At 43.3% G+C, this 14,876-nt stretch overlaps 1 protein-coding gene across 1 annotated transcript in view; it reads right to left on the reverse strand.

Annotated features, from left to right (window-relative positions):
* Window positions 1–218: 218 nt before the first annotated feature.
* LOC308295406 (free fatty acid receptor 2-like) overlaps window positions 219–14,876 on the reverse strand; it is a gene marked incomplete at both ends in the record, with an annotated part of 30,583 nt that continues 15,925 nt past the window's right edge. Inside the window, 3 exons of the mRNA XM_080738461.1 lie at window positions 219–286; window positions 4,919–5,801; window positions 9,174–9,285. Of these exons, the coding sequence (XP_080594587.1) occupies window positions 219–286; window positions 4,919–5,801; window positions 9,174–9,285 (1,063 nt within the window). The remainder of the gene's footprint in view (window positions 287–4,918; window positions 5,802–9,173; window positions 9,286–14,876) is intronic.

Consider the following 14,876-nt stretch of genomic DNA (forward strand, 5'->3'; position numbering starts at 1 on the left):
CCCAACAGATCCCCAAACCTGTTGTTTTGGGGAGTGCTCGTTTCAGTTCATTAACCTCCTTATGTGTTGGCTAGTCCATGCCCATGGGTGGGCACTTATCGAGACATATATACTTCATTGCACAACGGTATTGCGCGTTAGGGTTAGCTGATATACAAGCTCACATGGTGTCACCAATGCAACCGTTCTGAGCTTGGAGGTCTGCGCGCGATTAGGCTTCATGGACTGCAGCTGGGCGAGGAGTAGACGCTCTGGTAGCGCCGTGATGAGGAGCGCTCCCTCTGTTCTGATGACGGTGAATGGAGGTGGGGTTTGAAGGGCAACTGTTTTGAATCGCTATTATTGTTTACAATCAACACAAAACTAAGGATTACTTATTTCAAGAGTGAGAAATCCCAGTAAAAATCCTAAACATTATTTCTCCACACTGGGAGAAAAACAGCATCTGAAAGTTTGATGGAATGCTTTTTTAAACGTGACCGCTATCCATTGTATCCTATGGGCAGCGAGGTTCATTTGGTGCCGACCTGCGCATCTAGGTTCTTATCAGGGGTTAAACTTGGCCATCTTTCTGAAACGATGCATCTGTCAAGCTTCTGTAATGAGTTTCAATGTCCACACAAAAGTAATAATCCAAACGTAAGCTACTAGGCTTTACTGTGTAGCTCTGGGCAGCTAGGGTAACAACAACACTACAGTACAGAACAGCATGGTACCAGCATAGGGTGACGTGATCACTATAGCAACGAACCTGCTTTACGGCAGTGCCATGATGTTCTTAAAGGCACAGCGCACTCACATATATAGCATGTCACCTCCCACGTAATTTTTATGTTGTAATGGCTTTTCCGCAAAAAAAAAGATATGACCTCGGTGTCCTCAATGGTAGTTGCGGCCATGTGCAGCCCAACTATACGGTTTCATTTTTGGCCGTTAATCGGATCAACTTCAAATTCGCTCAGCATACACAAGACTGAAAAGTTGCTCAAAACGTGAGTTTTCGTAAAACGGTGTGACCGTGGCGAAGTGTCAAACTTCCTTCTCTAAACAGGAAGTGCCCCCTCTTGTGATTGGTCGATACTGGATTGTTCCTTTTTTTGGCTATAACTCATCAACTGTTTGTCGTACAAACTTGGGGGGTGGTGTCATTTGACTTGTTTCAATGTCCTTGTCCTTAATTGGTTTAACATAGCCCCACCCTCTCTTCTGATTGGCCGATAATTGATAGTTCCCATTTGCTATATCTTTTCAATGGTTTGTAATAGGTGTAATAGTGTAATAGGTGTAATAGTGTAACCAGTAAGACTCCCTAATCGGGAGATAAGCGACCGTTGGTCGCTTATCTCCACAAATATCACAACCTCCACCTCTCACGTCATACGGGCAGCCATAGTTACACCTGGAATGTTGAATCTCCATATATGGAGATAACCTACGCATCACACAAAGTCTGACCTCACCAGCCCATACTTGGGCATGGACGACTTATATCTCCATATACGGAGATGGCCATATATGGAGATACGATGACATCACAGAGTCCACAGCTGATGATGTGACGTGATGTCATACAATACACATGCCAAACTTTGCACACACACTCCTTGCCTGCCAATCCACAACCTCCACCTCTCACGTCATACGGGCAGCCATAGTTACACCTGGAATGTTGAATCTCCATATATGGAGATAACCTACGCATCACACAAAGTCTGACCTCACCAGCCCATACTTGGGCATGGACGACTTATATCTCCATATACGGAGATGGCCATATATGGAGATACGATGACATCACAGAGTCCACAGCTGATGATGTGGCGTGATGTCATACAATACACAAACAAGCCCTATATAAAGGGGCAATTCTCACCAGGGAAGAGAGCATTCCCCACTAGCTGAGTATCTTAAGATGGTTGGATGTGATGATAAGCTATAAGCTTAGTTGATCCTGGCGATAAGGTCTGAGTCGAGGAATGCTCTCTTCCCTGGTGAGAATTGCCCCTTTATATAGGGCTTGTTTGTGTATTGTATGACATCACGCCACATCATCAGCTGTGCACTCTGTGATGTCGCCACATCATCAGCTGTGGACTCTGTGATGTCATCGTATCTATGAGTTGGGGAAAAGTGTGACGTGTGACCGACGGACGGACGGACGGACGGACGGACGGACGGCCGGTGGAGGTTTTGGTAGTAAACTGCTCCCTGACGGTCGCAATAATGTATTAGTGTAATAAGTGTAATAGTGTAATAGTGTAAAAAATGTAATAGTGTAATAAGTGTAATAGTGTAATAGCGCAATAAGTGTAATAGTGTAATAAGTGTAATAGTGTAACTGCTGCCCCTTGTGACGTGGGCAGAGCTGCGAGGGCCCGGTCATCGCTGCTTGCAGCTTTAATTATTATTATTATTTTATTCTTCTGAATCCCATGTCTCTGTCTCTGTCTCTGTGTCTCTCTCTCTCTCTCTCTCTCTCTCTCTCTCTCTCTCTCTCTCTCTCTTAGTCTGTGTGAGTGACACAAGCATCCATGTCTGCAACCCATGTGTCGGTGTGTCTGTGTGTGCGTGTGCGTGTGCGTGTGCGTGTGCGTGTGTGTGTGTGTGTGTGTGTGTGTGTGTGTACGTTGCCAGATTAACGCTGCCTAATTTTAAGTCTGTTGTTTCCGTGCGCCCTGGCAGTCACTTCTTACATGTATATGCATGTGCATTCCCTTGCTTTCTGTATACAGGAATGCAGTGACAAATACAACATGAATACAAATAAAACACAAACAAATAGACAAAGTATACACCTTTGGGAAACTTAAACCACTCAGAATACATAACCTCAGAATTAAAGGAGTAGTTTACCCCAAAATGATTTAACTTATTTTTGAGCGGTGCTAACCGCTCCTATGTCCCGCTTTTTTACAAAAATTATGATGTCACTAATGATGATGACATGAGTTAGCCAGACCAATGAAACACTTCGATTCTGTTGATTTGTCCATGATGTCATAGGCACAGAGGCACCCGATTAGTTCACCCTGATTTAGAACGCGTTTAGGCCGGAGAAAATACGTAATAAAAAATGATGTCATAGGTACAGAGGCACCCGATTGGTTCAAACTTTAGGCCGGAGAAAATAGTATGGTGTCATAAACATGGTGTCCAATCAAATGCTTACTTGACCATAATGTCATGGATACATGCAAAGACCAATCAAAGAATGCGTTTAGTCAAAAGAATAGTTCGTCATAGACACAGAGTCTGCCGTTCATGTTATGAATTGACCAAACTGAACAGACTATTGAATTAAAATTTCAAAATTGTATTAGATGAATATCACCCATAAGCAGAGAAAATAACCACACTTTTAGACTGACTGTGGATAATTTCACATGGTTATAAATGACAGGCAGCTAATACAAGTTTAAAATACAAATAAATAGCCTTTGAAAATCCTCTTATAGGTCTAGTCTTGGCCTTGAGCTCTAGAGGCAAATAAGGTCACTTATCGTTGTGACTTGGTTGTCTAACTGACGACAAGGACCACCAGAGTCCTCAGGCTTTGGTAGCAGAGCTGGTCCAAACTTCTTATAAGGTCTCGGTGTAGATGCGATATTACTAATATATTCATCTTCTGGCCTCTTTGGTTTTCGAATGGCTTTGCCTTCAAATAGTATAGTGTCATAAACACGGAGGCACAGATACCTCTGATTGGTTGGCTTTAGCCAATATCTACCGTCCATGTGTTATGAATTGACCAAACTGAACAGACCATTGATTTTGAATTTCAAAATTGTATTAGATGAATATCACCCATAAGCGGAGAAAATAATCACACTTTTAGACAGACTGTGGATACCTTCACAGGTTATAAATGACAGGCAGCTAATACAAGTTTAAAATACAAAATATAGCTGCAAGCAGCGATAAAGTGGCCAAAGCCAAAAACACCTCAAATCATGAACACAGCCTGCAATGTGCGTGAGATCTTGCAAGCACATTCCCAATAGGTCAAGGAACAGATACCACCCTTCTTACATTGGCCTGTTATAGCGCCACCAGCGGGTCAACATTTGCACAACACATTTTTGGAACAAAATGGACCAATCTTTGACGTCAGTAACGTCAAAGAGAGCACTGCCTGCGATCTTGACATTTTATACTTTTATAGCCATTGTTTTCCGGCTTGAAGCGAGCCCACAATTGTTTCGAAGGAACAATATTTTTCTAGTTTCCTAACAGAATCAGTTGAAAAACTAAATAATAAAATGTTGTCCAACCTCTGCCTTAATTTTACCGGACTATGAGGAGAAAGTCACGTGACATCTTATAATATATACATTCACGCTTGTTTTTTTTTTTTTTTTTCAATGGTTCTCAACCAGTGGTCCTTGAGGGGGTTCTAGGTGGTCCCCATCTAAATTATGGAGAGTTGGCTACCAAATGGACCCTTATAGATCTTCAACTTTTGAGAGCGTTAACTGAAACCAAATGCACAGAGGACCCCAGAAGCAATCATTATTGTTAGACATTTGCATTACTTACTAAGTCTACACAATTAGAGAATGTAGAAGAATTGTTATTTTGATCAACGTTTTCCTGTTATCTATCCACATCAATACAGCATGGAATTGGTGACAAAATCTTTATCTAACGATAACAACATATTCTACGTTTCGGACCTGAGAGGCAAAATTTCAACAAATGGTGGTATGTGGCTCAAGCGTGCATCTCTCCATTCCGACATGTCTCCTTTCCGACAGATACTAACCCTATCTCTTACCCTAACCCTAACCTTAACCTCTATGGACGTGTTGCCACTCCGACAATAAGAAGTCACTGTCGGAATGGTGGCATGTCGGAATGGAGAGAGTCAAATACCAAATAAAAAAGGGTTGAAATTTGAAAACCACTGCAGTAGGCTAACCGGAAGTGAAAGTAGTCGACACGTCATTTGAGCTTTCTACATTCTGCGTTGCATGGTGGTGTCCTGAGTTGGACATCCAGGGGCAGTGACAACACTGCAGCCTCCCCAGTCTCTTCTGTAGAAGGACTCTAAATGCTCTCCTGAGTTCAGTGGTGGAGAAGTAGATGACAAACGGGTCCAGGCAGGCGTTGAAGGTGCTAGTGAGGAGGGCGAGCTCACGCCACGAGGGGTTGTTCCAGTGTGCATACCCCACGGCGTGGGACAGGTTGTACGGAGCGAAGCAGACGACGAACTCCACCAGCGTCGCCAAGACAAGGCCGATCGTCCGGGCGCGCTTCTTGGAGTTGATGTTGGACCTCCGGGACAGCACTCGGACAAAGCTGATGTAGCAGAAGCTGCATGTGAGAAATGGCACGCAAAAAAACAGCAGGAAGATTTCCAATCGCACGGGCAACAATACGTCGAGCTGCTGTGGTGAAAACCCTTTGTAACAAACCTGCTTGATCAAATCTGTTGGATCAGTGGTGCGGTTAGACTGAGAACGCGAATCCATGATGTAAATGATACTGCCATGTGTGAAAATTAGGACCAGGAAGAATAGACTGGCCAGCACGGCGTACAAAGGCCGTTTACGTAGCTTGTACTTGACGGGGAAGGCCACTGCGAGGTAGCGGTCGACGCTGATGGCGGTCAGAGTCAAGATGCTGTTGTAAATGGTGCCAAAGAACACAAAGCGGGACAGCGGACACAGGAACTTTGGCATGTTCCACTCCATGTTGTCCACGGCCTCGTGGATCTTGAAGGGCAGGAAGAAGAGGAAGAGGAGGTCGGAGATGATCAGGTTGAGGAGCAGGACGTCAATGGGCTTGGCCTTCTGTCTCACCTTCAGGGAGAATGAGCAGAGAATGTTAGAGAGGCAGGGGCTGACATTTCTAAAAGGGCCTTTTGGTGAAAATATCGAAAATAGCAGACCTCCAAGCTCACAGCGTGACGCGTTGTGAGCCTGGAGGTCAGCGCGGGATTTATGCACGGGCTGAAGGTGCTGCAGCACGAGGCATCATCAACCACAAGGGGGCACCATCCTCAAGGCTCAAGCATGCTTTTTTTCCCCAGAACCTTTTTTTCTCCTCCCCATCAGCGAGGAGGTTTGTTTGTGTGTATGTATGAGTGGTTTTACCAGTGCCCCCTTCTTTCCTTCTTTTTCCCTAGTTGATTCATTGTATTTCATAGTATTTCTATAGTGAAGAGAATCGGCTGACGGCTAGTAATGCCTGTAATGACCTACTCTGAGATGGAGTCTGCTATGCTACAGACCTTTGAATGAGAGAAGACATCTGTGTTGTTCCATTCACTCTTCTCCCTGTTTCAGGTAAATATGTGGAGAATACATAATGGTTCATGCTATGCCCTGCAGTCTGTGCTTTGAAGAGGAAATGACATTATTAGTGTTTGTAGTGTTTCTCAAATATTCACATGAGCTAAGCTAAGCTAAGCTAACGTTGCTGTCTGTAATGACTGGTTAGTGGTTACACTTAAGAGTTTTGAGGAAACGTTTGGTGGATACTGGTAGTATGCACAACTCTAAAATAACTGGTTGGAGCGCCTCAGTGCGGCTGCAGAGTTAAGGTGCTATCTATCCCGATTGTTTGATTGATTGAAGACTATTATAAGTTTGCATAGGAAAAGGTACAGTTTCAAAGTTCACTGGTACAAGGTCAACTAAAAGGAGATCCTAGTAAGCTTTTCGGCTTATTTGCACTAGAGTTATACGGTTTTTCGGTGTTTCGGTTTGATACGGTGTTATAAAATGGTGTTATAAAATGTTGACGGTCTCGTAAGCCAAAACCGAAAACCGTCACGTGACATGTGCGCCTCTGCCGCATCTGCCGTGTTTACGGAAGCAGCAGAAATCACTCCTGAAGGAGGAGACACAGAGATAATAGTAGCAGCTGGACTGGAGGGAGACCTGGTCTCTAAAGAAATGCACGAGGCTTAGCTTGAAGCTAAACACGGTGGATCTACAAGCTCACAACACGTTGCACGGTCGACGAGCCACAAGCTTGTAGATCAGCTATTTTTGTATGCCTCTCGTCTCCTCCAAGGCTAAAGGAACGGGGCTAAAGCGCTAGCATGCTAACGATTTAGCCACGTTCCTTCAGGAGGAAAAACAACAACAAACGTAGGCTAAAAGTAACAATTATGTAACGTCAGTGAATCGATGCAGAACGGCACGTGGCTGTATGCAAGCAAATTGTCTTATATTCATCTAAAAACTTTTAAGAAGTCTTCTACTCCATCAGTGTTTACTATGCAGTGTGTGCGCTTGCCGCTTGACACAGCACCCAGTACAGCGGCGTCAATTCAGAAAAAGCTAAGGTATGGCAACATGACTGGTGTCTTGCATGCGCGCCCTCGCGCGTGTGCAAGACACCAGTCAGGTTGCCATACCTTAGCAATGGGCACGATTACAGTACATTTTATTATTTCCCCCTGTAGCCAAGGGTATGGCAGCTGCCATAGCTTGCCATACCCAATTGACACCTCTGACCCAGTACACGCAAATGCCTCAGCGTTTGTCAATCTGTGGGTCGAGACCCCAGAGAGGTCCCAAAATGATTTTGGGTGGTCCCCAAATGATTAACTTAATGTGCAACATTGTTTTCTCACTCAACTGTAAACAAAACAACAATAATATAATAAAATAATAGCTACCTATATTATCCCGCAGGGGAAATTCAGATATCGCAGCCCAACCCAGCTGCTTTTTTTTAAACATACAGTGTAGTGACAACGTAAGGACTTTTTTAACCTATGACAAATTAAATTGACTTGGGCTATTTACAATTTATTTTAGTATAGCCCAATAGTATTTACTGCATTTTATGGGTAACGTTTGTATCTGCTTTATAAATAAAGCACTTTGATTTTTTTTTTTTTATCACGTTAAAATCTATAAGATTGTAAAACCGTGTAAAACCGTGTACCGGGGTTTTGGGGGGGGGGGGGGGGAAGGGCCTAAACCGAGGTTAAGAAAAAATGGAAACCGTACAACCCTAATTTGCACAGGAAACCTTTATGTATCTCATATAACAACTGAGACCACACGATAGGGGAAAAAAAATCAAACCCAGTTTGAAGTGAGCAGTGGTGCGTTTGTGTGTGTGTGTGTGTGTGTGTGTGTGTGTGTGTGTGTGTGTGTGTGTGTGTGTGTGTTCTCTGTTCCTATCTATGTCTAAGCGGCCGTGTGTGTCCGCGCCAGCGGCTACCGCACAAGTCGCATGTATACACAACTAGAATATCGCCCGCCTTCGGCGGGCGAATCCTCCTTAGTCTAGTTGTGGGAAGAAAAGGATATCATCATCATCATGGCCCCAAATAACTTTTAAATATCTTGCAATTGGCGACGAGTCTCGACTCTTAATAAATCGGCAAGAGTGCCTCTCATTTTCAATACAAAGGCTAAGCTATATAAGCTCTCCATCATTAGCAATAGTAGTCAGTGGTGCGTGTTCCCCACACTCCCAAGCCCCCACCGTTGCGCTTAGGTTCACCGGGAAAAACTCGGTCGCGAGAGGCGACATGGGTTCTGAAGGCAAAGGTGGAGTCAGTGACGTAGCGGCGGCTCCGGCAGAGAAGTATAGGTTCCACTTGCGCAAAGGCACGTCGCATCCGCATACGTCAGGGACGTTTACTTGAGAGACACGGAAGAAGGAGAGACTGTAAAGGATAAGTGATTGTCGTCTCAGGAAGAAGGACAGACCTTTCAGGAAGAATGATATGTGACGTAGCATCGTTCGTGGCTGAGGCAGAAAAGCGGGGCAAAGAAGGTAAAAGAATGCATAAAGAGACAATAAATAGCGAGAGGTATGATTGTGCTGTTGGTTAAATGGTTTGGGGAATTGGGCCGTGGGTCTGTGCTAACATAGCTGCAGTGTAGCAGCGGGATACAGTACACAGGGCGTGATTAACTTCTCAGGGAGTGGCTAACTTCTAAATTGTATATAAGGATAATGTTGTCTGCAAAAAGCATACACAAAAGAAGAACCTCATGGTGGCGTTAGAAGAGGGGCATGTGAGAAATCAGGGGTGGTGGTTGTGGTTTGCTAGCCAAGGAGTGTGTGTGCAAAGTTTGGTATGGATAAGAGTAGGGCCAAAAAACTACATTCATGGTCTGGAGAGGGTACTTTTTACAGACTGATAAAAGGGCAGGGGCTCAAGCCTCCTTTGATGTCTATGTTTGCACATGCCTGCTCACCTTCTTGAGGAAGATGCAGAGGGCAAAGACGTTGGCTGGGAAGCCCAGCACAAAGGTGACGTTGTAGACAGACAGCACCAGGCTTCTGCGGATGCCAGCTCCCAGTAGCATTCTGAAGGGAAGGGTGGAAACAACATCAGCATTACATTTATATTCAAACCAGTAAGACTCCCTAATCGGGAGATAAGCGACCGTCACGTCGCATACACAAACCTTAGAAGGCAATCGTAGTCAATCAGAAGGGAATATGGGAAATGGGACATGACTTCAGAGATACTGTGTACTGCTTTGCGTGATTTTAGGCCAAAATCTGTTGGAGCAGTGTCCAAAAATGGGGTTTGCAGGACACAGTGGTGGTTGTAGTCCTCAGATTTCTTACTTTAAGGAGTACGTCACCCATTTGCCTTATCTTCATATAATTCATATTTTCCTATAATGTACAGTATTATTATTATAATTCAGGAGTCAAGGACCCCATTATCTATTTTTCTTGGGAGGAAAATCTGGAATGGATCTGTGGATCTGGATCCACAACTTCAAATTGTGAAATCAACAGGAATTCGAATTTTTTATTTAAAAAAACAAATACTGGAATGTGTGATGTTTTATACTGTCTGTTTGTGTCTGTTTACAGGCTAAAAGAATGACTTTGAGTGCTGTTTCATCGTACAATGTAAGTCAATTAGGAGCATATTCTGAATTCTCAATTTCTAATCAATGGAGCAACTTTTCTTTTTTTATCATGGCAAAGTAAATACACAACCCAAACCTCTGCAAAGTGACATGACCCTTTATAGGTACTTGGATTTTGTATTATAGTTCAAATATGCAAAGTAACTATTAACTGAAGCTTGTATTGATGTAAAAAGTACAACAATTGCCTCTGAGTTTATTGTGGTAGAAGTATAAATTATCAAAAGAATGGAAATACTCAAGTAAAGTAAAAGTACCTCATAGTAATGTTTTTATTTACTTGCCGCCACAAATTTCTTATCTATCTATCAATCAATCAATTGTTGGCTGCATACAGCCAAGTGTATGGCTGTATGCACAGAAGTAACAAAAATGTTATATAGGTGAAAAGCGATGAAATGATATAGCATACCTTATTCAGGATGGCCTTAAAGCAATAGCGGTATGTCACGTCTCTCAAATGGTACTGCTTTCAAGTCTGCTTTTTATCTATTGTATTTACAGGAAACCGTGTGTGTGTGTGTGTGTGTGTCTGTGTGTGTGTGTGTGTCAGTGTGTGTGCGTGCGTGCGTGCGTGCGTGTGCGCGCGTGCGTGCGTGTGGGTGGGTGGGGGGAGGAGCGATGTAGACACGTACACTGGATCAGATATTCATCGTTATGAAAATGCTGAATTTGTATAAATGCTGAGTACAACATTGTTGCATTCATACAGCGCTTATGTGCATTACATGCACCCATTCACACACAGACGGCAGAGGAAAACATGCAAGGCCCCACTTCCACTGACACATAAGCGTGCAACAACTTGTCGCCTGTCGAACACGGTGGTGGGGAGGCGCATCCGTTTTCAATTCATTTCCTATATAGAAGTCATGCGACATGCCACAGGGAAGGGGGAGGGGGAGAGGGGGGATGTATGGGGCACCTATAGCTTCATCTCTATGTGTGAGTGTGAGCCCGGCCCAGTTGTGTGTTAACGCCTTGCAACGCCTCGCATTGCGAGGCGTTGTGAGCATGTAGATCTGCTATTTTCACAATATTTATCTGCGGAACCGAGTGCTTGTCAGGGTGGGGGTCCCCAGTTCAAATATGTTTATTTTGGGGGTCACGGCCTATAAAGGTTTGAGAACCCCTCGTATAAAGCATTAACAAATTCATCCACCAGGGGCATTGACAACTCATTCTTATGACTTCCTATCTTTATAAACTAGCTTTATAAACAATATTCTTTTTAAAGAGAAAACAATGAAAAAATAAAAATAAGCGAATATTTGACTTTGGTGAATCGAATAGCGACTTTGATATTCGAATATTCGAATATTCGAATATTTGGTGAATGCCCTAGCTCAAGGACACTGAGGGGGCCCAAGCGGCCCGCTCTAGCTCCTGAGCCACTGCCACACCAGTAAAAAATTATGCAATTATTATCAGCATCAGCATTTGAGGTTTAATGTCGGCTATATATCAAGACTGCTGTGTGGGCTGTACTTTATACAACATAGTCCATTCACAAAGCACACTACTCCTCAAGGATTCATAGAGAATCCCACAATACTGTAGGTTAAAGGCCTGTCCATACTGTCTCCATCCACCAAACCTTTCGCCAGAAAGGTCCGGTTCAACTACAAACTGACGTCACTCACAACTTCTGAAAAGCATTAACCCGAATTTGAGTTCGGAAAGCTGCAAGTCGGAACATCGGAAACTCTCCAACGAAAAGTCAGGTGGTCGTAGACAGTATGGGCAGCCTTTAAGTCAGAGCTGGATCCCTGAACGGGCCTATGTCCGCCTTAAGGTCAGAGAGGGTTCCTGGAAGACTGGACAAACTCATACCCACTCTCCCAGAGCCTGAATTTGAGAAGCTGAACCAAAAAGACCCATAGTTCAACATAACAGGCAAAGGACATGACTACCTAGGGTCCACCACGAAGGCTCGTTCAAGATGGTTAGAAGGGCCCTATGGGGATTTTCTGTCTCAAAGAATCACCTCTGATCATGAAAGGCTAAATATGTATTTAGTTGTGTTGTCCTTTCTGCCCACCTTCTGTACGATAGAACAAGGATGGGCAGCTTTTTGGGCATTTTTGAGGTGCTAGCCACTCCGATATGCATATTCGTGTGTAGGTCTATGTGTGTATAGTGGTGGTTAGTATTTAACCACTTAACACCTCTATACAAGTATGGAGTCAGCTCTGTACTGTAAGTGAGCACCTCTCACTTCACACAGGTGTGATTATTTTTCAAGGCCAGTGAGATTCACATTCTCCAGACTGTGGTGCTGCAAACACAAAAAAAGCCCATGGTTTAATGAGAAAGACAAGATAATATAGAAATAGTGTTATGACCGATAATGCAAAATTATTTATGCAATTGATGATCGAGTTTCATTTAAGGCACACACGTGGTCCGTGTACTCACTGTTGGCTGGAAAAATCGAGTCAAATGATTTGTGGTTTGTCTGATGTGGTCTTTCCAAGTTCCCTTTTACCTAACCATTACTGCGCATGTTGCAGTTTTCAGTTCCATTTTTCTAGGCAGGAGATGTCTTGATTCCTGATTCTTGTCAAATTAATTATGGTTTGTAATAAAGTGACTTTCCAAGTTCCCTTTCTACAGCATCGCTACATGTTGAACTAGAAGCAGTGCTCTTCCGAGCACAGGTCTCCACCAGGTCAGGCATGTAATGTGTTTTACATAAGTCGGCCTCCTGATGGCGCTATAAAAGGCTGATGTAAAAAATGCAGGGAAAAGGTTTTACCTTGGCCTCTAAGGAGTGCGCATACAAAGTTTGACACTAATCGGTGGAGTTATAGGTGAAAACATGAATCGGCCTGTTATAGCGCCACCATGAGGCTGATTTGATTTTTCTTAAGTGGCATTTATTCCTCTGCCAATAGAGACACACGGGCGCCTACAAATATGGCCGTCCTATTGTGATAGCGACCCCACTTCGGGTAAGGGAGAACGGTGCACTGCAAGCCAGCCCATAGAAAGTCATTGCAATTCAGCTGTGGTTAGCCTAATATTAAAATAATCCTACACGAACTGCAGACTATCTTGATTTGAATAAAAATATGTTTCCAGATGTATGGCCTGACCCTGACAACATATCTTCTTGTTTTCTAAATACATGATGTGTGTCACATTTAATTTGCCACTTGAATGGATTACCCATAATGTTAACAGAGAAGAGGGGAAACGGCAGACAGAAAACCTGTCGCTTTTCAGTGACATCACTGTCTTTACTGCTGTGCGTTTATGAGCGCCGACTTTGAAGATCCCGACCTTTTCAACTACAGAGTGGATTCTCCAGGTTAGTATTAATCCAAAAATAACCTGCAAGACTCCGTTTGGAAAAGGCGAGATGCGATCATTTCCCAAAAATAAACAGCCTAATACATGAGAGACGAGCGTATCTGGGTATAGAAAACCTCAAGGGATTCGTCCATGACGTGTGTACCATGCGACCACCTAAATTTAAGATTTCCAATGCTAGCACTTTTGACTCACAGATGAAGTATATTAAAGTATATTGTAGGTAGTGTATCAAGATGACAGATATGCCACCTTAAAAAGGCAAAATTAAACTCATGGGACACTTTATTAGAACACAAAAAAAATCGCTAATGCCTCAGTAGTCAACCACTGAAATTATGCCTCTCATTGGGATTGCATTGGCAGCTGCAGTTCACCGTTCATCCTTACCCGAAGTCGGGTCGCTATCACAATAGGACGGCCATATTTGTAGGAGCCCGTGTGTCTCTATTGGGAATGTGCATGCACAATTTCACCACAATCAGGATGGAATATGGAAAATCTGACACATCCATGTCGATCACATGACTGTAGAGATACTGTCTACTGATTTACGTGATTTTTGGACAAAATCTGTAGGAGTACTGGCAAAAGTTAGTTTTGCAAAAGTCGGCCTCCTGGTGGCGCTAGAACAGGCCCATGTGAAATATTTGGGGCAGAGGTTCTGAATTGGTGTCGAGGGAGTGTGTGTGCACAGTTTGGCAGCGACCGGGCCAACGGCGCCGGAGATTAGCTGGTAACGGACAAACGGACGGACGGACGGACGGACGGACGGACGGACGCACGGACGCACGGACGCACGCACGGACGGACGGACGGACGGAGGGGAAAACATACTCTCCCTCTGCCTTCGGCTGGTGGAGACAATGAATGGAACAAATAAATGTCCCATTCCACATGGCAAACAAACTAAAATGTTTCGTCTCATTGTCTCATTGTTACCAAATGCAAATGTTACTGCGATACTGTCATCTCAGTAGTTGTGGTTGAAAATAAGTAGTAGCCTTGCTAAACAGATAACACACCTGGATCATAGAAATGCTGCCATGGCTGCCATTTCCAGCCTCATCCTGTCTGTCACTCAGAATCACTCATTTATTTGGTGACGGGTTTCCATTCCGACACATCGCCATTCCGAACACCAGGTTACAGTAACCATTTATTTGTCACTCCTCTTTGTCACTCGTCACTCAAAATCACTCATTAATTTGTCACTCTTCTTTGACACTCTTCTTTGTCACGCTTCTGGTTTTCGATTATTGTTTGGACCCAATGTTATATACATTTGTGTCAATAAAGTAAACTAGAAAAGAAAATTTCCAAGAAATTTTAAGTGTGCCTGCAGCTCGCTAAGTCTGTGCAACCTTGTGTAGCGGTTGGTGTTAGCATTAGCGTTAAATTTTTTAACATTAGCATTTTTTGCATAAGCTTTAACATTATGGTTCTTCATATGACACCACCCACAGCCATTTCGACTAATTAGTGGCGTTTTGGCGCATTTTCGGCCGTTATCACGGGTCGCACTTTAACGACAGTTTTGTGAGAAAAAAAATTTTTTTGAGAAAAAAAAATGTTTTTGAGAAAAAAAGTTTTTTGAGAAAAAAAAGGTTTTTGAGAAAAAAAAAATTTTTGAGAAAAAAAAATATTTTGAGAAAAAAAATTTGAGAAAAAAAATTTGAGAAAAAAAACATTTTT

Source organism: Nannobrachium achirus (genome assembly GCF_963921795.1).
Source record: "Nannobrachium achirus genome assembly, chromosome: 12".
Lineage (NCBI taxonomy): Eukaryota > Metazoa > Chordata > Actinopteri > Myctophiformes > Myctophidae > Nannobrachium > Nannobrachium achirus.